Source organism: Helicoverpa armigera, chromosome 16 (assembly GCF_030705265.1).
Source record: "Helicoverpa armigera isolate CAAS_96S chromosome 16, ASM3070526v1, whole genome shotgun sequence".
Lineage (NCBI taxonomy): Eukaryota > Metazoa > Arthropoda > Insecta > Lepidoptera > Noctuidae > Helicoverpa > Helicoverpa armigera.
In genome coordinates, this window is record NC_087135.1 from 11,421,934 (window position 1) to 11,449,640 (window position 27,707).

At 35.6% G+C, this 27,707-nt stretch overlaps 1 protein-coding gene across 4 annotated transcripts; it reads left to right on the forward strand.

The window, feature by feature from the left end:
- On the forward strand, positions 1 to 27,681 carry LOC110380997 (titin). 4 transcript variants are annotated; one of them, XM_021341169.3, is made up of 6 exons: positions 1 to 113; positions 731 to 926; positions 3,078 to 3,154; positions 24,052 to 24,180; positions 24,894 to 25,382; positions 25,589 to 27,681. In XM_021341169.3, the coding sequence occupies exons 1-6, from the start codon at positions 102 to 104 to the stop codon at positions 27,329 to 27,331; spliced, it is 2,646 nt and encodes an 881-aa protein (XP_021196844.3). In that variant the 5' UTR covers positions 1 to 101; the 3' UTR covers positions 27,332 to 27,681. The 4 variants fall into 4 exon arrangements, with proteins under 4 accessions (XP_021196844.3, XP_021196845.3, XP_049700130.2 ...); XM_021341170.3 differs by having other exon boundaries at positions 24,055 to 24,180; XM_049844173.2 differs by having other exon boundaries at positions 3,081 to 3,154.
- The last annotated feature ends 26 nt before the right edge of the window (positions 27,682 to 27,707 follow it).

A 27,707-nucleotide genomic window follows, 5' to 3' on the forward strand; every position in this document is an offset into this window, starting at 1 on the left:
CGAGAGCATAAAAGCCCGTCTAGTGTGGCCACGCATGCGCAGTTCAGTGTAGTACGCAGTCGCGTTGCGCACCTCATGCCGGGCGGTCGTCTCGCGACAATATGAAGCTGCCGGTTAGTTACACGTGGAATTTGTGAATTAATCAATTAATTTGTGTTATCAGTGATTTTGGAAACAGGATAAGCTTTGTGGTTTTATTTGGAAGCTTCCAAAATAATGTTAAGTTTTAGTGTCAATGAGTCATGTTTAAGTTCCGCCCGCCCAAACTGATAGGCGAAAAAATCTCTGTTATAATAATTATGAATGTCTTTTTAGCATTATTTTAACCATGAATGTTATACAACATACATACACAATGTATAATACATACAATATATAGCTATAGTTACTTATGTTACACGATTAAAATTTAAAAATACTATAAGAAGGCAAATTAGCCTTCATTCGGTTCAAACTTTCCGCACTTTGCATTGCTATTCAACTCTGATGAAATAAACCATTTAAAAAAAATTACGCTGAAATGACAGTTCAACATCCCATGGCATTTTGGAACAGACTTGTGTCAGGGGCGACATTACAGTTAAACGAGCATTCACAGTGAATTAAATTAAGCCTTAAACAAAACCTATAACGATAATATAAACGATAATATGAGCACGAAAGCAAGGAACTGACTTAAAAAAAATTGTTATAGCAATTAAACCCACCTGAATTTCCCCCATTTCCTCAGATATTGATACTGGTGTTAGTGGCGATAGGCGCGGCCGTTGCTCCCCAGCCCACCGCCAAGACCCCCACCGCCAAGTCCCCTGCAGCCAAGAGTTCCGTCGGGAAGAAGATCAGCAACAAGAACAGCAACCACACCAGCAAGCGAGAACTCTACGAGGGGAACTTTGGGGACAAGACGGTATTGGGGGTCAAATATGGTAAGTTTGCAATTTTCTTTCTTTCTTTTTCCTGCATCTTGAGGAAACTTCTTCATACTCCATTTAGACGACCCCAACATAGATATGGGAACAGACTCGAGTTATGATGAAACTTCTTCATGACCCGGATAATCAATAGCCTGTAGCCTGCTTTAAGTGGACTATCTAATACTGAGAGAATACTTCAAATCTTGCCATTAGTTCCTGAGTAATCTCAAAAAGTAAAGATTCTTTGATCTAATCGTGAAATTGATTACAATTTCAGGATTCTTCAAGAATTCTTCAAGAATCTTTCCAGTTTTCTAATGTTAATATAGAGGTAGATACGCAGCTTTTGCGCATTTTTTGTTTCAATACGTTTAACTTTTTAAATCAACATATACAGTTTATTCATGATTGTGTTTTTGTTTCATGAAGAGTCATTCAGTTTCCTAAGTTTCTTTAACATGCCAACATGATGGACTGGTTACGTTTTCATTCAAGCGTATTACGCACCTAGGTACGAGTTTTTAAGACTCACGGTAATCGTTGGATTTATTTTTTATTCTTTTTTCATTCCCTTGTAGCCAGATAAGTTACTACGCGTTTAATAATTAAAAATATAATTGACTTTGTACCATTATTAAATATCTTTCTTCAGTAGTACTTAGTGATAATTAATATCTAGCGTGTATCTCATTAGCGTCGGTTTCTTTGACTAGTTTGTAATTATTACGTTAGTTATTATTTAATAAGGATTTCTAGACTTCTTGTCTTCTTGTATAAGACCTAAGGCGCAATCAATTTATTTTCTTCTTAAATAACCTACTTAAAATTAATAGAAGATTTTTTTATGAGCTCTAGCGAGGTCTTAAAAGTTATATTTAGCTAACAACGCACAGCATAAAGTATCAAATTTATTAATAGGCTGTCGTTTTGTTTTCGCGTCTCCATCCTCTGTCAGTGTTTCAATTTCAGACCGGGGAATAAAAAATACTCAACTTCCTACAACTTCAAATAAAACATGCATATCTGATCCGGCATTTAAAAACATCGCGAAGTATTTACAAAACAATTTTTACGATACATAAACATAATCCCCATTATGCTATCAAACTCAAATATTTTATTAAAATATAATGTACGTGACTGTCTATACTTTCCATTCACAATGTGTACATACGAGTACAGAAGCGCTCCGTGTATCCAAACATGATTAATTGAATTTGCTGAATCAATGATTTCCTTCATTGAATTACATTGTGCTATTGTGGGGGAGATTAAAAATTACGCTTCGCTCGCTCGCTTCCCACGACTTTAGATATTAAATTCTTATAAAACTGTTCATCGCTGGATTCTTTGCTAAACAGAGATTTATAATGGCTATTATATTTTAGAGATAAACGTGTTTTTTAAACATGCTATTGTTGAATCTATTGAAGATCAGTGATTTAAATTGCTTTGCAGTGATAGTAGCTCGTTTTCGTATTGATGACTTCAACCCTTTTGTCCGTTTTAAGGTTTATTTTTGAGTTATTGATTGTACAATGGTTATTATCATCCCGGCTTGGATTCTGGATCTTTCGTTCAGAAAATATATTTTAAAACTTTTTATTAGTTACTGAATAAAAACCCATGATGGAATTAGTAAAAGGTGGAGAAATAATGTTTTGCATCGTAAAATACACATAAACCTCTTCAGAGAATATTGTGTGATCCTCATTACCCATGAGATAAATAAGGGGCGTTGTTTCGTAATTAAAACTTCCCACATTACATACTGCCACGTCTTTACTTAATCCGCCAACTTTCAAAGAATATATAATTATTATAAATGGTAACACCATTTAAGTGAACTTTGTGCTCATTAACATTTGCGTCTGTCACAATTTGCATTAATAGTACTATTAAATAAATAGCATTAATAAGTAAAATAATGATTACTGTAGGCGGCTGAGTCAAGGGACTAATTTTGAAGGAGGTACTTATATACTCCTTGTGTCTCTGAAGTCCTAAGAGTCCTAACTACCGGTAGCTTAGACCCTGCTCCCAAAACCTATATACAGCTTCTATTTTGGATTTTAAAATCAAAATAAAACGATGTATTTTTTATTACTGTTTTATTTAATGACATCAAAAATATTAATAGATTTATTATTTCTTATTTTCCAGCAGTGTTGAGTTCCACTCCAAGGACTGACTACTCTGATGACCTGAAAAAAATTATCACAGAACAAACTTCAGATGCTGTAAGTTGTAGACAATAAGTTGATCATTTTATTGCCAGATTTAATGGTTATTTCATGACAGTATTAAAAATCTTCAAATAATGTTTAATGTAATCTAATAATAATGAATTGTTCTTCATTGTAAGACACATTCATGCATCAATCACGTCTCGAGTGCATTATTTCTTAATGCATACTTGCATTTGTTTACATGTTTCCTCTTTCTCAAGAATCTTGATAATATTGTTATGATGCAACGAGTATTTTGTAAATAAGAAAAACTCGCGTCGGCTTTTGTTGCAAATTCTTTATGCGGCGTGGTATGCTTTCAATAAACAATGCTTATTTGTTAAATGTTGATTTTCATCCCACCATCTCGGAAAGAGTAGTTTTACCCTTTGATATCTGAGCGCAAAAGTCGTTTTTATCCTCTAGAGCGGCAAAGTGATTTGAATTTAGAACATCGTGTGCAATACTCCATTTGTGACAATCTTGATAAGACTTTTCAAACAAATACTTATTAAACTAATAAAATACTGCTTAAAATAATTATTCAATTAATTAAGTATTTTTTATTATTGTTTTTACACAGATTTTTAACGTCGTTTCATTTTTAAAGTGAGTTTTCAAATATATGAACTTTAATAGGTACATCTTTTTAATTTGATACTCGTATGTGGGCGCCATTTTGTTTTTTAGCATCTAGTAATTTCCTCGATGAGGTGGGATGAAAAGTTACGTGTTGCACTCGAGTGCAAAGATTTTTCACCTTGTGCTCTTTTGATTCCCTCGCTATCGCTCAGGATTCTATTTATTGAAACACTCGCTACGCTCGTGTTTCAATTTTAGAATCCTTCGCTTGCTCGGTCATCAAAATTGAGCCCGCGGTTAAAAAGCAACTTTGCACTCTTGTATAACAAATAACTATTTCTACTCTTTATACTGTTTCTACTCATAATAATACTATTATGTATGACAGAATCAAATAGCTAGAAATAGCTTTCTCTATGTACTGAAAATACTTACTCTCGGTACTCTTATAATTATATCAACCGAACACTATCAAACGCAGTCAAAGAAAACGTATCCGCAAAATGTAGGTAATACTTTCCCGAGAAACTACCATTATGATCAATTACCACAATGTTGGAGTCTCCTGAAACATCTTGACATTTCATAAAGCCAATAAAAGTTGTTGAAAAGCGTAACATCACCAACTATTCATAAGGAAAGTTTTAAAAAAATGTGTTGCCCACAGAATGGGAGGGAGACGGCTTTTTTACGGCGCGCCAAGTACGCCCAAGTTTATATTAAATTTCTTTGAAGTTGGACGAAGGGGGGTTATGTCACCCCAAGCTCGTGTTATGGGGATTTTGTGGGAACTCCTCCATTGTGTGATGTGAGGGTTACGGTTTGTTTATTATGAAAATTCATGTTGAATTGTATTGTATGGTGGTTTATTTTGTAATTGTAGGGGTATTTTCTGCATAGGAAAGGTCAACTCGATCATTATTTTATCGAGTTGAACAACAATTCTTATGCGTGATACATGTTTTGTGTGAAATTACCTGATAATATACATAAAATCTTATATATGACATATTCACCGCGACAATAAACTTGAACATAAAATCTTATATACCACTCAACAGATCTCAAAATTGCAGTCAATCAAGAGAATTTTGAAACAAAAACTACAATTGCTTGTTGCTTGCATAAAAACTTACCTTTCTACATTACACACAAACTATGTAGATATTATGTATTACAGCTTCCCAATTATTGTTAACTTGAAGTGTAATTATTTTGCAAAATAACAGTACAATGATATGATGGTGTCACGTTTACGTCAACATTACAAGATATTAGCATACTGACGGACAGACAGACATTAACATTGTTATGACATACCTACATATTATTATGTACGTGATTAGTGTTGGGCCATCTTCTAACTGTAATATCATTTTTGGGTGATATTATCTTTAAACGCTAATAGTACACAATTTACTGTTTCTTGACCCCTGCTAATGCTCTTAATTCACGACTTGAGCTAAACATAAGCTTTAAGTAGGTACCGCTCTGTTTAACAAAACTATACATTTTTGCCGTCGACGGAAACGTCTAGGAGGACATCATCATCACTTTACATTAAGTAGTTACTATAACAAAGCTTTCATCAGTCATTATATTATTCCGTCAAAATAAGTTTTTACATAACACCTACACAATAAAGTCTGGCCCAGTGATAAAATTAATTCGTAAGCTAGCTAACAAATTAATTATATTCCTAATTTATGTATGGAATCGCAATTTAGGGCGCTGTTGTGTCCTTGGTAACCAGGCTGTTAGGACATTGTGTTCATGGGCTCACAAACAGACAATTTAATTGTAAATTAGGTAAAAACCAAATTGATTAATATTCAATAGAGCGTGTGAATTGTTTTTTACCTGAATTATTTTCGAGTAAGATGTTATTTTATTCAACTAACAGTTATTTTTGCTTTTATGCTAATGCTAATGTATGTCATCAGTAACAAGCTTTTCTTTCAGTGAAAAAAATATTGAAATCTTTTCAGTAGTTCCTAAGATTAGCGAGTTTTATAAGTCATACACTTTTAGACTTCATTTTAATAGAAAAGGAATTTCTAAATGTCATTTTAAAGCATGCAATTGACAAATAAATGCACATATATCTTCCTGAAGCCATTAAGGCAAGGTCAGCTGAAGTCAGAATCTTGAAACACGCCCGTTCTGGGTTATTAACTCGCACAAATGTTGCAACGCTTGAGAACCGGGCCAATGTTGCTAGTATCTAGTGTTGCCAGCATCAACTCCCACCATTGTGGTAGATTAATTTAATTAGCAAAAAAATCTAGATTAGAATGTTTTGAATGTCATGAGATATTTATTGCTTAAAGTAACGTCAGTCAGAAAATAAATACCTGAATAGATACTAAAATCTCCAATTAAGTAACTTTCCCGACTATAGATCAAAATATGACCTGGACATCTGACAAGTATGACTTTGTTAAAACACATCTTTTGCTTTATTTACTAATTTTAAATATGTAATGGACATTTTTGCTGTCTGTTCCTTATATCCAATTATAAAAATTAAAACAATCCAACAAAATTATTCTCAAAAAATATTTTGAATAATCTATGTTCCTATCACTCTCACAAGTTTTCAAAGCCAACGCTTATGTTTCTTTAATAACTTTTAACTATAAAAAGTCAATTATAACAAACATCGGTATCATAGATCGGACAGACAGTTAATCCGTTCTCTATCACTCGTTACTAATACTTCGACGTAATACTTAATTAGTACAATAGCGATAGCAAGTGACCCGGTGTATGATTGATGTCAACTTTTTAAGGCTCGTTTACATTCGATGCTTTTTGTTTTTTTATAATAATATAGTAGGCAGAGCTATTTTAAAAAAATGTGCAAAAATAATTTTATTGTCTTTTTATGTCTTAATTACCCAATTTATAAAATATTTTCTTAGACACAATGCTAATGTTTATTCTGCGTTTTAAGAAGTCCATTTCGATTAGTCGTTTCATTGAAAACAAAACAGTGCACACCGTTGTTTATTTTAAAACCTTTTGTATAACAAGGCATTTATAAGAAACACCAGTATCATACATCTGACACGTGATACTTGTGCTTTCACAACATATAAAATCTACAAATAACCTACCTACTACAAAGGATTCTTTTCTTTGCTACTCACTTGTTACACTTTTAATCTAAACGCGGTATCACAATGACAGGTGACAAAGGCACTGATCGCCTTTCTATTGCTTTCATAATCCGCTTCAAAAATTAACCCAAATATCACCCAAGACCAGATTATCTTTATCATAAAGAAACACTTGATTATTTCATTCAATATACCTCTACTTTATCTTTCTGATCTTTAATACATCCTTTGTGAAATTTTAGAGTCATGTAATGATAGTGATTGGTGGCGGTGCGAAATTTTATTGACAGATGTGATTGCTATATTGCTATGGCTATTGAGTTACGTAATAAGGACGTGACGTAACAGGTTAATGTGTGAGCCATGAGTTAGCAAGTGTGGCATACCTATTAAGTATGACAAGTTTATTAGTGAATTGCTGACTACGTGAGAAGTTATTTTTACGCACCTTAATGGGTAACTGAAATATAACTATTGCGTTACCTATTCTGATACAATATGTTGATGATTCATCTAATCATAAGTTACCAAACTAAGTTTACATGTTAGTGGTCTAGTTTTACAAGCTAGAAAAACGATTGTTCAAACTAAACCAGAATCCAACTTATAACAACAATGTCTACAATAAGTTCCACCTTCACCTTCACTCGTAATAACTTCATTAACAGTTGAAATAAACTTTCATAATCTTTATTGCCTTCCGTTTGGCTAATTTTGAAGCGCGCCCGATTTCTTACGAACTTCTTAAAAAAAAAGAAAGTAGCTACCAAAGAAATTAATTAAAAGAACAACTTTATTAATTTCAATAATACGAAAATTTTCACGAAGTTTTGGGAAATGTTATATTTGGAGTTCTCTGTATTGAAGGTCCTGTTATTTTTTGAACAATTAATTAAATTGTTTCATATTTTATGGCAATTTCACTTTTGAATTATGAGGGTTGAATTAGACACTCACTTTAATTTTGAATAGATAGAACCGTGGAATAGCTCGCTATCTCTTATCAAAAAACAACAATCAAGAACGGAAAAATATTAATACTTACGTACTCAATAAAACATTTATAAAAGAACAGAGCACTCATTCAACATAATGAATTTAGTTCCAATCATTTGAATAAGTACGACTTCCTTCATAAAACGATGGAATTTTAATTCCTCGCCCACAATTCCCACTCGATTAACAGATAGAAAAAGTATTCGATTCCGCAAACACTAGTCGGATAGTGATTAATTAGGAGCCGAGAGCTTTTTACGATCTGTGGCCTGCTACGCTATGATTGATCGATGCGATTACCGACCAAGTAGCGGAGAGAATCGAGTTTTGTGACTTGATCGAATAAAACTTTAGTATTCTTGGTACTTTGGGAAATACTTCGTCAATAGAGATTTTTTACGATGTGGTGTTAGATAGCTAGTGTTATGCTGAATTCATTTTCCGATACTAATATAATGAAGAGGTGGATTTTGATGCGAGGGGGAGTATCTCTGGACTTCCCGAACCAATTTGAAAATCTATGGAAAATCATGTTATCTGTGAAATGTACAGAAGAAACTGAGATGCGGGACTTGAATCCCAACGACGAAGCTAGTTACCACTATAAGAATTATAGTTGTGTCATAATAGCTAAGAAATCAATTTCCAATACATTTTTACTCTAAACACACATTCCTAAACTAGATACAAATGCTAATTAAAATAGAACAATCGCTGAAGAATAGGTACTTACAGCGACAGACAATACGACCAATAAAATAGTCTTAGCTAAAGACAATAGAATCGTGACAACCTCCCTTATTTCTCTTATTAAAGTTTACAATAGCCCTTCATACGAGACGAGCTCATAAAGTCTTACAGTAGCCGCACACTGCAGACTAAGCAGTCGGCCGACTTGATTCCAATCAAACTTTTATAAAGTCGATAGGTATGTGCTTAGTATCATTCATCTCTCTTTATTTTTTTCTCAACTGTGTTGGGGTTGGCTTCCAGTCTAACCGGATGCAGCTGAGTACCTACCAGTGCTTTACAAGGAGCTACGCCTATCCGACCTCCTCTACCCACCTACCCGGGCAACCCAATACCCCTTTAGACTGATGTCAGACTTACAGACAGTTGACCCTATGGCTGGCAAAAAATAATTTAAAGACCATCTTTTTCTTTATTCCAATCCAAGTTTTCAATCGGTCTGATACTGGCTAGGTACGTATTCTTTGTGGTGTGCATACTACCATTCATCTTCATACTGATAAGTCCAAACAAACCATCAGCCGACTAAAAGTTGGCAGTGTGCGATTACTCTTAAGCCGTAAATTGTAACGTTATTCGTTAACGACGGGCTTCGAGACAAATACAACAAATTAATTAAGACATTTTCTACTTTACGTGTCGTATTTACTGAACAAACATTGTTTGTTGGATTCAATGGAAATGTCAAATGTTGAGTCCGTCATTTGTTAGAATATGCTAGAGTAATGCTTAGTTTACTACGGTCAGTCAGTGTGTGAATTTCAAGAAGTCTGAGAATTTAGTCTTATTGTAAAAGACATATGTAACGCATGAAGACATAGCAGCAATTAACCAAATAGAAGACTGAAGAGAATATTTGTGTAGTAGTCAGTCTATATGTGTATTATTAAGCTGCACAGTTTGTTGAAAGTGCTAATCTAAGCAACTCTTGATCCGACTTCAAAAAATCTTTCAATGTTAGGTACCGATAATAGAATTAGATAATGTTAGATATTTATCTAGGAAGCCTTATTTTTTTTTCTTACTCAAAATTGTTTCTACGAGACGCGAGGATGTACATAAAGTTTTTTTTTTGTATAAGTACGTACTACCTACGTCTGTTCACATCCGTTGCAGTTCTTAAACCTAAAACATAAGTAAGTCACACTTGTCCCTAGAAATAAGTCCACTTGCGCACGCGCAGTGAGAGTTGATCCACCAGTTATACAACACACGAGCCACATGTAATAGACAACCGGTCATGCCAATACAGTCATGTGATGGAAATTAGGACAAACTGTACTAACTACCGATAAATCTAAATCAATGTAGATATTGAAAGTGAAAGGACTTGTGTATGTAAAGTTAAACATGTGTGACCTATATTTTGATGAGATAATTTTGTCAGGAACTGACTTGTGTCTGAGATCCGATAATGTCATTTATGAGTTAAAGTTCTCGGAGATAATAAATCTGATTATTATTACTTACAACCGTCCACCAGTGGATCCGCCCACATAAAGTGTATAACATGTAGCATATCTATGTATATCTCGGTAAATGGGCTATCTCACTCAAACTTTTTTAAAAATTGAATCATTAGTTTCTGAGATGGGAACTTAGGTAGGAGAGACAAGCCAAGAAATAAACACTTAAGATTTCGTAAATTTTATAGATTTTCCATTTTGCTTCTGTCAAAACTGTGCTGTAGTGTTCCTAACTAATTTATCCACTCATAACAAAAACAAGATAAAACCCTAACTTTCAAGATAACTTCACATGCAATATCTCACTTCTTGAAATTCCCTTTGACGCAAGCCCGTGAAAATTAAAACTTAAAATAATTAGACAAAAGTCTTGAAAGCCAAAGGGAATTTAAGAATAGTTATCATGAGCCCTGAATTCCGACCGGGGCAGGGATGGAGCGTTAATTTGGAAGGCTTAGGGCGGTCGCCATGACAAATTCGCGTAAATACTTTAGCTGTGAAATGTAAGGACGAATTCACGGACATTTACATTGCATTCCCACTGGTGGATTTTGTCGCGCGTATTAAAAACGAGCGTTTAGGTGCGCGCGATACACTCCGAGCGGAAAAAAATCGCGCCGTTCTTGGCGGCATCTTCTTGTCTGGTAGTTGTCAATTGTTTGCTTTCATGTACATAGGTACGAAGTAAGCGTTGTCGCACGAAAAACGAGCGGTAAATCGGCTAGTGTGAAAGCACTGTAATCATTTTAAGTAAAGTTTGGGTTTCATTAATTTATCTTTCATTGTGTTAAAATGTTTTTTACATTATGTGTTATTACGAGTCGTTTATGATTATTGAACCTATTAACATCACTTTCAATTAATAAGAAGAAATAAGTATTTCCTCCTATCTATAAAATAAAACTTCTAAATTATTTTACATAACATCAATAATTTGACTTTATAACATTTATAAATTGATGGAATGTTCTAAATGTCAAATGATCCATTAATTATAATTGCAAAGACTTTTGTGGTCACCTTATCCCATTTTATAGAAATCGGACTTATAATAACGTGTGTAACATTAGAATATATAATAATGTTTATGTTACGTGTAAGTCTTGTTTCATTCACATTTCCCGTCATTAGTTTGCCATAAAAAGTAACCAATTTGGTAGAAATTTCATCCGTATTGCACCGTCAACCTACTAACCCAAACTTGCAATAATCACGACAATTTCTGTAATTGCACGAAAACTCTTAAATAGATAATCTCCTAAAGCGATATTATTACGTAAAAGGTTATGTGTATTGATGTTAGATCATTTAACCAACTGGAGCCGCCATGAGCATAACTATGCGAAAAATAATGCAACTGACTCCTGGGGGCGAGGCAACGGAAAAATAGTGATAGCTCAGTCTCGCACTGAAACCAAAAGTGACGCAAATTATGTAGGTTGTCAACTTGATTTATGTGATGATTACCTAATACTTTCCATCCCATATTAAGGTGAATAGCATTCAAACACTACCTGAGAGAATTTCCATCATTGGTAAATAATTGATTTGTATAATGACTATAAACGGTGCTCTCATAGCATTGGCAGAAGGGATAGCACTGTGATAGCGGCTCCGGTTGATCAAATTATCTAAGGTATTGATGGACCACAAAATATATGGTGTTACGTAAGAATTAATAATTCAATGGCCGCCCTCGCTGGCGGTCGGTCATAAAAACGCCAAAGTTGTGAGAGCCCACAGATATGTTTCGCCAAATATATGTATTACGTGTTATAACTTGTAAGTTAGGATTATATCGCGAAAGTCAATTAAAGTGATTACTGCACGATATACCTACTGCTGTATAACTTATGACCGGTTTATATACCAACTTAATATTAATCTGTTTGCTTGCTTGAACGCTATCCATTATTGAATTGTTTTTCGGTGTAAGATCGTGGAAGGCTGTAGACTTCTTTTTACACGGGGACGCAATACGAATAATTTCTGAGATTAACGCGTTCAAGAAAGCAGTCAAACTTTTCAGCCTTATTATATTAGCTAAAACATATCTTACACAAAAGCCACCTCATACAAGAGAAACTCTTATCCTGAAATTAGAAGCTTTTTTTTCAATTAGTGGATTACAGTAATTCTATTGCGGCTTTTCAAATATTTAACCGCGCCGAGGTCTCTGATGCCTAAGTCATTAGCCGTAATACCTAAACAATTAACTATAGAAACTTGCTAACTTTTAAAGCGGCCATTTTATATATTTAAAATCTCTTCGTAATTTAGTCACTGTCACAAGTTTTATCTTTTGTTTTGCAGAATTCTATTATTTGTTTGGGACGCAAAGATTTCAACTATTTTCAAGTAATTTTAAGTTTCCAAGTCAATTTTGGTAAGTTAATTACCTTTTGGTCTGGTTAAAAGTTTATTTAGTTATGTTAAAGTTGGTTTTAGTTTATTAGTGTAAGGGACATAACTGACTTAAATTATTAAGTCTGCATTTTTTGTAGTTATTTGTATATGACAGCAGTTTTCCATGGTTTACCCATGACCTAAGGGAAGTACTTCACATACCCGGATAAAAAGCCTATCTCCGTCCTCGACTTACACACTTTCTTTTCATACAAATCGAATAGGCAAGCTAACTTTGTGTAAAAGATAACAAACATCCCACCTATTCATTCATTTTGCATTAGCACTTGAAATATAAATAAGAATTTTGTTTCATTACCTACAATTAATAATTTATGCAAATATTATGTTAGCAAGTCACACACGTGACTGCGGTGTAACTAGTAGGTAGTTAAAGTCAACAGCGTTTGAAACTCCGTAGGTGCCCACAGCCACACATTCACTACTTAAACATTAGTCCACTGTAATGCAGTTGCACCTGATATCATTTTGTATTTAAACTAGCATTCAAGTAGTGCAAGTGTGTATTTGAGTAAAACCTATTTAAAGTTAGTATCTAGTTTTATGTATAAACAGTTTATAATTGATAAGTACAAGTCCATCATCTTAAGTCCATCTCCAACTTCTTGTAACTCTACTTTCATAAAATGGCTTTGCTTTTCTAAGGTTAGCCATATGATGCAGACGCAGTTAGTATTTTGTTTAAAGGACATCGGGGGTGTAATGAAGTATGAATTAGCTATCAGATAACCATAGCTACTCATCAAGAACTATAGTTAAGTAAGTAACAAGGTACATAAGACACCTACTAGTTCTTTAAATACCTACACAATACCATACCCTTCAAACGGCACACAGCAAAGCTGCTTACTTCCCACCTCTCAGAGTAGGTGGCGCTAGATACCCCAGCCAGGATTCCAAAGCTGTTGGTGACTACCACTATACTTGTGCTTCACTGGCGACACACGGCCATGGAACTTGCTAGAAATTCCATACATGCCGTTTGAGAGCTTGACGAGTTTTCAGACTAAGTGTTGCCAGGTTAGGAATAGTCCTCTATTACAAGGAGGTATATTTCTACATTTTGTTTTATTTGTAGTTTTTGCAATTAAATATTAAGTACCCAATTATACACGTAAAAATCCTTTTTTATGTCACTAAAATACGCTTGTCACCAGCTTCCAGGGGAATCTTTGCAACATTATTCGGAATAACCCCTTCAAAAAGGGTCAAGAGATGTCGATGTCTATTTGGAAAAGTTACATAATGTTAAACAAAAAAAAAAAGATCTTAAAAGCATTAAGATTAACACGTCGAGGATAATTTCCGTGTTCAAACAATCTCGAGAACTTTGTAGAGTATAGTTGGTAATTTTGTAATTTATGGTAACATTTGCTAAAGGTCAGCTGTCCGGGTAAAACTGACAGCTACAACGTTTGATTGGGTGTGACATCCACGAGGAAACTCGTTAATCGTATTAAAAAGCAAGTTTACACACAAAATGATTACATTAGTTTATATGCCGCATATTATACATACAAAGAGTTATTTCACACTGAAAAGTGGTACGGGTAAATTTAGTCAGTAGAATTGAATCATAACTTCAAGGTTCGACCAATGTAATATAACTTACATTGCAAAATACCAATACACCCCTGAAAAACTTACCTGCTAACGCAACTATTAAAAAACAGTAATAAAACGAAACATATACTTGAGTTTAACAAACACTTAAAGTTAGATTATTCTAAAAATGCTATCGGAGGAGTTATCAGTGCAAATGGACCGCCCACGGTAGTATTAAATCTTTGAAAACATACGAGAAATTTTACTTTCACGTTCACGTCTAAACCTCTATGGTATTTAATCGTGTTCTTTTTTTTTATTATGAGGAATTTTGAGATTATAGAATCCTTTTCTTATTTCTCAAGCATAAATATTAACTAACATTTCCTGCATATATTTTCATGAATTCACTGGAAATAATCATATTTTCACATCACATTCACTGCGACTATTCCCTTAAAATACCCTTTTTGTCTCACGCCCGTATTGAATCTATAACACCGCCTTCAATTCGTTAATAAGTAAAAAAAAATGTTCGTTGACCACCACGAATAATTTGCCAATGCTTTCTAGATGATCTCTTTTCACAAGGCAACCGTCCATAACATACTGTCGTATATTTTCATAGGAATAAAATAAAGCCAGCTCTTTTTATGTAGGGGAAGTTATCTCGACGCCTGCCCACGCGCTGAGTAACCCAGCAGGATCCTACAATGTGTGGAATTGTAACAACACTGTTAGTAGTGATAAACTAACTTGATTAGATCTTAATTCTTGTAGGGTTAGGTAATGTTCTTGATTGTTATGTGTTTTTAAAATATCCAAAGCGAAAATCCCTTGTCCTATTGAATTGGTTGTAATTTACTCCAGAAGAGATGATCCAGTCAAAGCCTTTTACGAAGCTTTTCCTAGTAATATCTTATCTATTAGTTGTTATATAAGGTTAAATACCAGTTCTGAGTAATACTAAATGAAAGTCACTTCTGATAACAGTCTTCCTGGCTCTTTATCAACTCTAAATCTTTCATATTGAAAGCTTAAAATCTTGTCTTATGAATATAAGGCACACAGAAACATTTAATGAAATTATAATCTCCACCATCTGCCAAATAAATCAGCATTGAATTGTGCCCCAAATTATAAGTATCTACAGGGTGCTCCAAATTATTAGCATCTGTATCTACAGGATGTTATCTTATCATTTAGACAGTACTTTGTAACTTTAGCGTATTTAAGGCGAGGGCAGTGGTCGGTGAAATTCTGTTGAAAATAGACCGTTATTGTTTAAAGACTGTTTTTTTGTTGTTTAAATGTAATTCTTTGAGTGTTTATTATTATGTCAGTTGGCTTTTTTCAGTCTCCTTAACAAACAATTGAACAAAGTGTTATTAACAGAGTCATTTGAAACTAAAAACAGACTTTGCATTCATAAAGCAGAAAGAAGCATGTATTATTCTAAACATAAAGTAGGTAATTATACTAGCTATTCCCCACGGTTCTACTGGGGTCGTCGTTGCTCCAGTCATTTCTGAGGTTAGCGCGCTTAAACAAACAAACTCTTAAATTGTATAACATAAAATAAATTACATAGCATGAATTGTTTAATTGTCACCAGTTGCACTTTAAATAATAAAAAAATACATGTTCACATGATAACAATATCATTAGTTGACCACTGCAACAGAACATGGCCATTCTCACGGTTTGGCCTGTCACGTACCGTAACGTGTAGATGGTGGTTGAATTTTGGAAAAAAAACATAAAACAATATTAAAACAACGATGTGTCGCAATAGAATAATTATATTTACAAAAAACTAAGGGAACCTATAATATTAATCCAAATTAACATAGTCACCCACGTTCATTGTAAAGCCGTAAATTGTAAAGCACTTTTAAAAAAACTGCAATCCCCGAGATGAAATGCTACCAGTCTTGTTTTTACCAGCAAAGTTCGTAAGTTCAGCGGAAACATTAATTTTAATCTGAGAATTAAGACAGTTACCGTAACAATGATGTATTGTACCGGCAGATAATAACTGCGCTAGTACAAAGTACGCAATGTAAATGATTTATATTTTTAATTTCGCGTTAATGAGTAAACTGGGCTTATGTGTGGTCGATTATTTTGTTAAATTGTGGCAATTAAATTTGCACATTTTGGAAATATATTGCACTAGCCAATAACACGCTACAATGGCTAACATAAATAAAGTGTTTATTTTTGTTTCACCATTCGCGTTTAATTTTGTAATTATAGGCAGCCTGAATTGAAAGTCTTAAATCTTACTTTGTTTTTCATAAACATTGGAAGTTATTTTTTTTAATAGTTTTTACTTAATTAATAATTTGTGTATCCAACGAGGTACCCCACAATATTTCTAAACGTATATTTTTCCCACTGCACACAAAAACATAAAACAAAAAGGCACACCTACCCTCACGCAAAACAGTACAACGTACGTGACTCTAACTTACACGTCCACTTACTTAAACCTCAATAACCCTTCGGGGAGAAATAGCCGCGTAGCGCCGTAGCCGTAGCCCCATAGCCAGTACTCCCGTAGTCAGTATCCCCGAAACCCCCGTAGCACCGTAGCCCCGTAGCCTTGGAACCTCGTAGCACCGTAGCTCCGTAGCATCGTAGCCCTGGAGCCTCGGAGCTTCGTAGCCGGGATAACCCGGCGAATTATCGGCTATGACGGCCACGATAGGCGTGACTTTATTGCCTGACGTCCGGCAATCTACGTCGGAGAGATGTGGTATATAGTGTGAAGATATGCTTAGGATTTTGGCAGTTTTTAAGTTAAATATGGGGAAGGGTTTAATGTTTCTAACTTGGTCAGTGTTCGTATAGGGTAAATGTAGACGTATAATTTAATAATGACATTAAGGCGTGAAAGCATAATTCTATGTTTTATGATTATGACCTTAGTGCTATAATTTGACCCTTAATATACTACATTCGATAAAATGTAGTTAGTATTTACGATGCAATAAAACAATCAACTAAAAACAATTTATTAAAACATCCCCTAATTTATTGGCGCTAACTACAAATAGTAGTCTAACCAAACAATTCGCACGTACACTACAACAAAATAATAGCGAACTAAAAACCAATAAATACTTCAATGAATAAACTAAAACTAAAATTTATCTACTTTCAGTTTTAAATACTTTTGAAACGTTTTATTTATCGGTGCAACTCAACCGGGGGAGTTGGACCACTGTGCACTGAATTTAATAAATTACACAAGTTCGTCTACAATACTAGGACTGGCTTTGGTGTGCATCACTGAATACTATCTAGGTTTACAATAGATGATAATTTACGAGGATATACAGAAGTCTCACCCATCAATAACTTTCAAAAATAACTTACAATTTCAGTGTATCAAATAGATGTCACGAAGTAATGATTTGTACGATCATTTTAAATCAGATTGTTTAAATAGCTTGATCAGCTTAAGAATCATAAAGCACTTCTTACTTCTTCGAAGCCGCCATCAAACAGGCAAAATAAATGGCCATGTAGATGCCATATACTCACAATACCCACGTAAGTTTTACAGGAAAACAACGAGCTGACGTCTTCCATTCTTTGACCCCTGAACCTTTTTTCGTTGTAAACTAGTAGAGAGTAGACCTTCTGTAGTCACCTGTCAATGTCCCAGCGATTTACCGGCCCGTAGAGTTGCGAGGTCGATTCGCGCGGCTTCGGCACAATTCGGCAAGTTCCGGCAAAGCGCGCGTTTTGCATATTAACGCGGTGGCATTTCCACGCACTTTTTGCGCCCTCCGCTAAACGCTGTCGATAGATGAGTTCGGGTGATTTCGGCGGAGCTCGGGCAACTTCGGCTGTTGTTTTCGGTCATTACTTCCCAAAAATAGAATACGGAATTTTAGGGTTATGTTAATTTTGTTACTAGGCGTGGTATATCATCGATGTAGCGTATTATTAACATTAGGGAAATCTGCATGTAATAGACGGTCTCAAAACAAATAGGCAAGATGAGGCCTTGCTCTTGCTCTCTTGATCCTATAATAAGCTGATATTCAATGCAATGCCATAATTTCTGGGTATAGTACCACCTATTAACCGTCTTTTAAGCTTCATTATCATTCAAAACTTGTAGTTATCAAAATAAATACTCCCCTTACTAAGACGTAAGTGGCCACTGAGGTTCTTTGAAGCATTCCACTTACAGCACCAACATTAAAGCTCCAATGTTATTCCACTTTCAGCACCTTCTGCAAATAAAGGACACAGAAAAAGATCTTCAAAATCTAAAAAGTTTATTAGTATTAAATAGTCACGCATTCCAAAGTCCCACAAAATGAGCCCGATTTAAAAATGTACCCATAATCCCCACTACCATGTGACATGCGCACGCGTCGCTTGCGGGTTGCAACACAGCAGTAATTAGTGACAGTTAGTCCATAGCATTGCGTTACACAGTCGTTAGACTTTGCCATAATTATGTCTTCAAGCTTGCCGATATTTTACGCTCGAATTAGCTTGCTATGACACAAGTCTTAGGTGGCTTTCGTTTTATGTATGTTTGAGTTTTTACTTACTGTCTGAACTGTTGGTAAGTCTGTTAGTGATTTATGACCTTAAAATCGGTTGCTCGTGGTGCCATTCACGACTCGAAGGACCCATTTCCGCACCAGAGTAAACAGTAGCCTATGACTTTTCTCAGGCTCTGATTACCAAATAAATCTTTTGGCTAGAATAATACGAAATTCAAGATTGGTAGCTTTGCTTGCTGCTACATAATTTACTGATTTTAGAAAACAAAACATACAATACATAGTTCCTCCCATCTACAGGGAAAATCTTACCGTCTACGAACTATTACAGGAGCGAGTCATTCATGTTTTCCTGTGCGATAAATAAGGGGATGTATTGAGTAATAGCTTCGGCACACGACACGGAATGTCGGAAACTGCTCGTAACGTTGCAATTTACTTCTATTATCCTCACTACACCAACAAATATACACATACCTACACTTCATCTATATATACGTAAATTCTGAGCGCTTTATTATAGGGTAAGGCCCAAGTTCACCGCCAAAATAAAAGTCAGTTTTCTTAAAACAACTGTTATAATCATCGGCACGAATCTTGAGCGCTGACCTTCAGCTGCGCAGAAGTAATTTATCGGGGCACTTTGGTGGTATGAAGTGAGGCGCGGGGGCGGGCTAAAGCGGTGATTGGCCCGCAGCGCATCGCGTCATAGCCGTCACTCGGGATTGGTTCTTTGCTAATAAATCACTTCTGCGCAGATGAAGGTCAGCGCTCAAGGTTCGTGCCGACAACTATAACTATGAATTGTTACATTCCATCTCAATCTAAATGGTTGTTTTAAGAAAAACAGGCGTTTGTTGTTAGTGATATTGGGCCTTTGTAGGGTCGATGAACGGCAAAGGAAAATCAGTGGAATACGATTTGAATTTGAAATGGAAACCTCTTTTGTTTTTTAGGTGATCAGTTTGAATTTCGAAATTAAATAGGGGTTAGAGTTTTGTTTTTGGTATTTATTTTCGCTGATTAACAAAAGTATTGAATTACAAGACAAATATTAAGTTTCATCAATCGCCTTGGTATAGATATCCTGTTTGCTAAAAAAAATTATCAGAAAACGGAAATCTTATTAGAGCTTTCAATGGCAAATATAATATTCATAGGGAATCCCAAACATAATGTTAAAAATTCATAGCTATTTACAATCTGATTTCTACAGAAATGAATATTCTTAAAACTTAAAAAGACACCTAGATAAGGTACATCTACTAAAAAGTTGTTCACTATAAACAAATTAGATAAAAAAACAATGTTTTTCGTTAACATCAAATCATCTAGGATTGGATTCCTGTGCTAATGTATTTATACAAACTTGTAGAAGCCAGCTGTAGTGTAGTAAATAAGCTACAACATTATTATGCCGTTCAATCACTCAATATAAAACACATGAATCTTGTGTCAAACAGCCGTATCTAATCTCCTCATAATATACCGGCAACTTTGTGATCTGTTGACGGCGACTTAACTAATACTTTAATAACTCACTCGACAAATAACTAGTTAGGCAACACAAGACACTTAAGTTTTCTTTTATTTACTTCTAATCTCTTCGGTATCAACTTTCGTGACCAAATTCTGAAGAAAGGTGCCTTTTTGTTCATGTTGATTGAAAACTAAGTATATTGGGGCTTTCAATTCTCATAAAAAGGTACGCTTAATACATAATAATTGTAGTAGATACTACTTCCATGAAACTCCAAGCATCTACTAATTAAATCGCATTCATACTCTTTGCACTCTTCATTAAAGTTAGATTTAATGCAACATTCCAAAACCACTTATCTCCCAAACCTAATTAACATAGAATCATGTCAAACAAGACATTGTTCTTCCTTCCAAGACAATTCCCAAATGAATGCGAACTAGTGAAACATGGTTCGCGACAAGACCTCATTCCGCCATAACGAGGGCTTGTTATGCATGGGGATGGCTATTAATGACCACTGATGGTTGTACAAACCCCACTATTATGACGTTTATAAGCCATTTTGTAGGTCATCAGTTCTTATGGTGTCGTTGTTTGTGAATGACTGATGTTTGGTTGTAGTTGCATCAAATTAGCGATGTTGACATGCGCCGTATTATATGATCTGATTTCGTTCGTTTGTTGAATTTGTTTTTCATCTTTAAAGCCGCACTGTGTTAGTAGATATCTAACCGTTATGGACTTAGTTATAAAAATTTGTGAAAGACTTTAATCTTTTAGATGTCACATTAATTTTAGGTTCCGAGTACTAATGTAGAACACACGTGCCTTTGGAAATAAGCGCCAAAATTTTCATTCAACGCTCAAAACCCCTCAAGTAAAATGCCGTAAAAGATCTCATCGTGCCCCCATCATTCAGAAGATCATAAACTATGAAGCCTCATCTTTTATGCAAATTAATTAATTTGTGACTTCGTAAAAGTGTCGTAAAGTTTGAAAAGCCTATAAATCGGGAGGGGTTTATGGCCTGCAGAGCTGGACAGCATCCAAGACATGTCGCAGCTTATCATAATAAACGTCAGCATTATTAAAATACCTGTGCTTTGCACTTTTGAATGGCAACACAAATTCACTGAAAGGTTTTTTTGGTGAAGTTGTTGATGAGAATATTTTTAGTACGAGCTCTGCTGTCAATTTTCAGTTCAATGAAAACAATTATCAAAATATGTTGCAGTCAAAACGAATTGAATATAATAATAATGCATTTAAAATAATACTACATAGCGGTCTACGCTATCCATTATCTAAACTTTTGACAAACCCAAGAAATAAACATGCTGACAGACGATTCTGTGTGAATCACTTTGTATTTGGCATCATAATACACCAAATGTAGAGCATCAAAGCCTACAACTACTAAAATGACTAAGTCTAAACTCTACACGAAAAAACTACTAAATCCAGCTAACCGTTAACCATTCCCCATGAATAATTCCTCCCGAAAACCCCGAAAAGACTGATCATAGCTCGGGAAGATAGGCGGCACAAAATTTTTGTTTAGTCAGAAGCGATTCAGGTTATGTGACTAATCTTATTAGCAGCAAGTGCCTGAACCAGCGGGGACACCCGGGACGATAAGGCGATTAGTGTCATAATAATGTCATATTCTAGGTGAGGACAGAAGTGTAAACTAGATCTAGAACGTGGTTTAGAAATGGAGATTTTTTTTTGTGGTGGTTTATCAAAACTTTTCAATATGTGGAAGGTGCAGGAAGCACGTTGGATTTACTGAGTGAAATTGAACTGTGTTCGTTCAGTAGATAACCTTTAGCTTTACATAACTGAAGTAACTTTGAAACAATATGTTAAAACAAAAATGCATTTCCAAGAATGTAGTCCGATCATTTGCTGCCATTAGGTATTGAAAACGACATTTTTTTCTCAAGTTTTTAGTATGAATTGCTTACAGTCAGGGTGGAACTAAAAAAAGTCTATGGAACAGAACTTCTGCTTTTACATCTTCTTAGTAACATTATACCCGACTGAGAGAATGTGTTGCGAGCGAACAGAAATTTACTGGTGCGAATTAATATCAGCAGCGAGACAATCTGTTGGATAAAAAGTTAAATAATGGTTTTATTGTTAACCTCTTACGAGTGTTTGTTGGACCGAGCCTTTGTTCACAAGTTTGATTTGAAACACAAATTGTTTGGTAAATGCTATTGTATCTCAATAATTATAACAACAAAGCTTTCTTCGAAGTATTTAGTAGATGTACTTGTAACACCATCTTCACCCTGTTTTGATTTTGTAAGCAACAATATCATTTTCATTCGAATCAAAAGTCAGCTCGTGTTTTGAGACACAGACACGATTCTCTTAAACATTATAATTTTCATCTTCAAATTAGAAAGAGTTTGAGTCTTAAGAATACTTTACTTTTTAACATCTAAGCTATCAGTCACGCAACCCGCAGATACGTTACGTAACTACTCAAAAAAGGGAACCTGTACAACCTCTCTTAAAAAATCAATTGGGTCCAACAAAATTACCTGGGGTACCAAATCAAAAAGCTCTTAAGAAGTTATCTTCATAAATAATGCTGGGCGTACCGTAAGTCGGGTTTAATGAAGGGAATTGTCGCAAGGAATGGACGGAGGCAGTACATCTGTGTGTTAAGCGCGGCCTCCTTTTTATTTTCCGTCGGGAAATCTTTCTGTCGACGCGGAGCTCACTCGTTTGGGTGACTATTCATAGTCGGGTTTTGTGAGTTACGATGTTTATGATTAGTTTAGTAAGTAGATATGTTAGTTTTGTATATTTGGTAATTGTTTGTGGAGAAATGTTTGAGCATTTCTAAGTGTTCTTAAATAAGTGGTAGCGTTATGTAATGTTTAATTCTGTTTAATGTTATTTTATGAACAATGGGATTTTTATCAACATTAAACTTGTCTCGCATAAACCCAAAAATAAGTAAATTATAATACGTTTCGTGGGACAGTATCCTGTTTTGGACTAGTATAATTGTTAATGGCTCTCTAGCACTGGTATCTTTTCATACTTTTGGCATCAAAAACCCTCAGGCCTAAATAAATCCTGTAAATGTTTCGGAATAAAAGCTCACATGACTACACATACAGCTCCCCACTTTGTTGCTTCGTGATTTGTGTGCCAATTGCGTAAAAGTGACTCCCTACTTAGGAGACAGGCGGGGACGGGAGACACACACATACTTTATAATGTCAGCCCCGATACGTCGCCGGAAGATATTAAACGCCCGTTATTGTATTTATTTTACCGTCTATAAGATCAACGAGGCAGAAAATTGAGAATTTACTTTCTTGTGTAAAAGTTACCGAAATTAGAAAACGAGTTACACAATATTTTCTAAGCAACCATCCAATGATAAATTTCCTTCTACCTACATATTGATATATTAATAGATTCTTCTGTTCCTAAAAGCATAACTAACCTAATTTCGAAATCAGAGTTAATTACATAAAATGGTTCGCAGCCAAAATTAATTCTGAAATTACCGCAATCTTCGCTAAAAGGCTTTATAGTTGCCAGCACAAAGCTTAGCTGTCGAAAAATTTGCACAAACCGAGCGTTCGTTAGGAAGAGAGCCTGATGAGACGCAATCAGCATTCCACTAGTGGATTAGTGCCTGTCAGCCAATGTCTAGGGACCTCTCATAATTAACACACAAATATATAAAACCTAAACCACCAAAATTGAAGACACTTTAGATTGAAAACCACGACAAAAATGTTGTTTGATCCAACAGTAATCTGCTGTGGCTTGTTAATTAATATACCCTTAAGATACTTCAGCAGTTTCATCATAAGTTTCTCGACCAAAACTATCACGAATACATCTTAGTCATCAGACCATTAAATCTGCGCACATACTCATTATCGATTTCAGTGAACATCCAAAAATAACCTTCAGCCACCAAGCTGATTTGAACTTTATAGCTTTAGTAATAAAGTGTTTTCTTCAGCAGCAAATCTTCGGCGTGCGGGTGCCCCAAATTGCCAAGATTTCAGACGTGCTGAGTGGACAGGGAGCCTCCTTTGAGGCGGCGGTCGCCAAACATCTATATTCCCCGATATCCGTGTACCAGGCCAGGGTAAGTTGCACTATGCACAATAAATTCATCCAAATATTCAGCTGAATTTTGGCCGAAAGCTCGTCTTGACGAAATGTAAATGGAAATACTAGTACATTTCATACTATATGTATAAAAACAGATTGAAGAAATCTTAATCTGCAAGGTTCCTGTTCATTCCTGTTCATGGCTAATGAATATTTGGATATGTTGTATTGAAAAATGATTTGATTAAATCTGAAGCAATTTCATAAAAGAAAATAATTATGGGTAATTATGATCTTTAGCGTATTCACGAAACCAAATAACAAACTAAACTAATCAAATAGAATCTAAAATCTAAACTGACAACACTATCAAAATACACATTGCCAAACATAGCGATTATAATTAATTACAGTACTCAATAACGGCAAATGATTTTCAATAATCCATATTTCATGGAAGCGGTAATATATTGTGTGGAATATAAGCACACATCACATTTGGCATCACAGTCAATAATCAGGCTATGGGTCATAAACACTAACTCGCGACATTGCCAAACCGAAGCTGGTACTAATCCCGTCCGTGCCAAAACTACGTAATGCATTTAAATCATTGTTCATCATATTTGTTTACGCTAATGTTATCTAGTTAATAGTTATTACTTTGTCAAAACCTACCTTAAAAATATTTAGTTTTTGAGCATTCATGATTCGACCGATGTTAAAAATAATTGTTTGATTTTACAGTTTGCAGCACCAACATCCTTCATACCTACACCTGCAGTCTACCAAAAGCCTAAACCGTTTGAACTTTCGAATTCAATTAGTAACCAAAAGACACCAGAAAATGCACCAAAACAAGAGCACCAACCAACATTCCGGCTGGATGGATACGTACAATCCGGACTCCCTAGCATACAGGGTCATCTCGGACTTCCTCAGGAGATATTCCAAACCCAGCCGTTAGGCGTTAAACAAGAACCAGAATATTTCCCGGTATTGACCAGCCAGCAGTTTGGACCCATCAAATTCCAAAGTCTTTTACCATCGCAATTCTTAGAGCAGAACAAAATATACCAGCTCCTTCCTTTCAATTCTGGCTTCGCTTCTGGCTTCGCAAACAATCAGAATGGAATCAATGAAAAGAGTTACTCTAATGTAGACAGTGAGGAACAGGCAAAATTGGCACCGACCCCAAGATCCATAGAGAACAACCCGGTACCAGTGCCTACACAGGTATGAAAATCATTTTTTTTTTTTTGTAATAACTAATATATTTAGAAACATGAAAAATACGAACATCTGAATTGAGAAACACCCCTTTTTTCCTTTTTTCCGAAATCGGCAAAAAATATTGATCATGTTTTTCCCTTTTATTCTGCATATATTGTTGTGTTTATATATTTATGGATATGTTTGTAATAGTCTTTTTTTGTTTTCAGGGATATCACGCTCATCCAAATGGCGCTATTAGTTTCTCAAGTTTCTCTCAAAATTTACCAGTCAATCCTCAGTACGAATCTGTACCACAATCACCACCTGGAAATTTTAACAATCAGCCATTTCCAGTAGCATTGCCACAATCACAACAATCCATTGCATACCAGCTGCAACCTCAACAACAGAAAATAATTCCACTGAAACAGATCTCTCAATACCCGCCATTATTAAGAAAAATTGTACAAGAGCTTAACAAATATCAACCACACTTCCACCCAGATTTAATTAATTTCAAACCTCAGGGTGACCCTAGGGCTGTAGATAGTTTTCGTCAAAACGTCTTAGTGGAACATCCTCGACAGCAACCTCATCCTCATTCTGAATCACTTGGTTTGCAGCGGCTACCTGCATTTAAACCATTACCTCAATCAGAACTGTCACCTGAAGCATATTTCCAGCACACAAGCCCATCGCCAATAGCAGCGGACCCTAAACCATTTAATAAAAATGAACAATCCAATCAAACTCCAAGCCATGCTGTTCAACCATTAGCACCGGTGTCACCACCGCGCGAGCACACTCCCTTGCCTCCTTTGAAGCCAAATTATAACAAACACGTGAAACCACTAAAGCAGCGACGTCCCACTACATCAGAGTTCCTACCAACTACTGTACAACCACTGCCATCGTCTTCTGCATATGAACAGCCCGAACCCGACCAACTTATAGCATCGACAACTATACAACCTTATGATAAATACAATGATAATGATAACGTAGAATGGAAAGAATCAGATAGAGATTCAGATACATATAACAGAGAGTCAGATAACGAAAACGGCCCCCAACCGGATCCAATAATATCATCAACATATCAGCCTGAAGTTATGAAAGAACCTCGACCAGAGTTCTCGCAACCCTCTGGGCCGGAACCTGAAGAGCATTCCCTTTCAGTTCCGCAACCAATAAAATCAGAACCCACGCACGATGTTGTCATACAACAGCAAGAGGTACAAGAGATAATACTTGAGCCATCACCGCAACCTGAAGACCGTCAGCAGAATCAGATACGTAATCAACCAGAACAGGAGGCTGATCAGCTGCAGTCGCAGGAACACCATCAATTGCTGGAACAGATGCAGCCACTACACTATCAGCAAGAAATACAGGATTTACAATCTCAGTATCACGTGGAAGCACGTCAGTTGCATGAGGTCCCGAAACAATATGCCATTCAACAAATAGGCAGTCAGCAATATCAGATTCAACCATATGCGTATCCGCTACAATTCTATCAGCTCCAAGCTAAGCCGTTACAAGGCCCGCAAGCTGAACCTGAACAACCTCAACCACGGCAGCAGCAAGTAGAACAAACTCAATCGCCGCAATACCAACAACACAGTATAGAACCGAAAAGTGACGCCCAGCCTTCCCCGCCTACTACCGAAGATTCTGAAGCACAGTACGATCAAAATGAGCAGGATTCCGATGACCGGTCGCAAGATCAGTCAAAACGTCAACAAGCGGCAGGCAAACCTATTGAACAATACTTAGCGAAATCTGGTCCTAATTACAGGCATTCTTACGGACCAGTACTGTCCTCTCATTTCCCACATATATTTGCTCAGCCACAGCGGCTGGCCGAGGCCGACTATGGCTCGCAACTGCTGAACCTGCCAAACTACCCAGAAGTGCAATATTTTGGCAAATTCGCTCGAGAACTGTTTGGTAATGGCCAACATTAACACTAAAACGATGACATTGCATTTTGTATTGTAAAATTTCGAAATAGACTTTCGTGAAAGATTGAAATTAGTTTAAAGAGGAATGCCAAAAACATTTTTTTTGCATATTTTGCCAAGAATTTGGCCTTTCAATACTCCTGAAATTGTTCTAATAAGACAAAATAATGTGATGATAACTTCTGCCTGTAAATATGCTAAGTGTAGGCTATGTACATAAAATGTAAGTATTATTGTTATTTTACTGTTATAGTTGGTGTGTGAAAGAGTGTGATGTGACGCGAGCTCGACTGTGATGCCATATGTTTGTCTGCTGAGACTTGTATCGCTTTTTATGTAATAATAAACTTGTGTCAAATTATACGAAGTCATTTATTCT

Coding starts and splice junctions, on each gene's coding strand:
- LOC110380997 (XM_021341169.3), top strand. Junction 3,155..24,051: donor CAGAACAAACTTCAGATGCT/GTAAGTTGTAGA, acceptor TGTTTTCTTCAG/CAGCAAATCTTCGGCGTGCG. Junction 25,383..25,588: donor CGGTACCAGTGCCTACACAG/GTATGAAAATCA, acceptor TTTTGTTTTCAG/GGATATCACGCTCATCCAAA.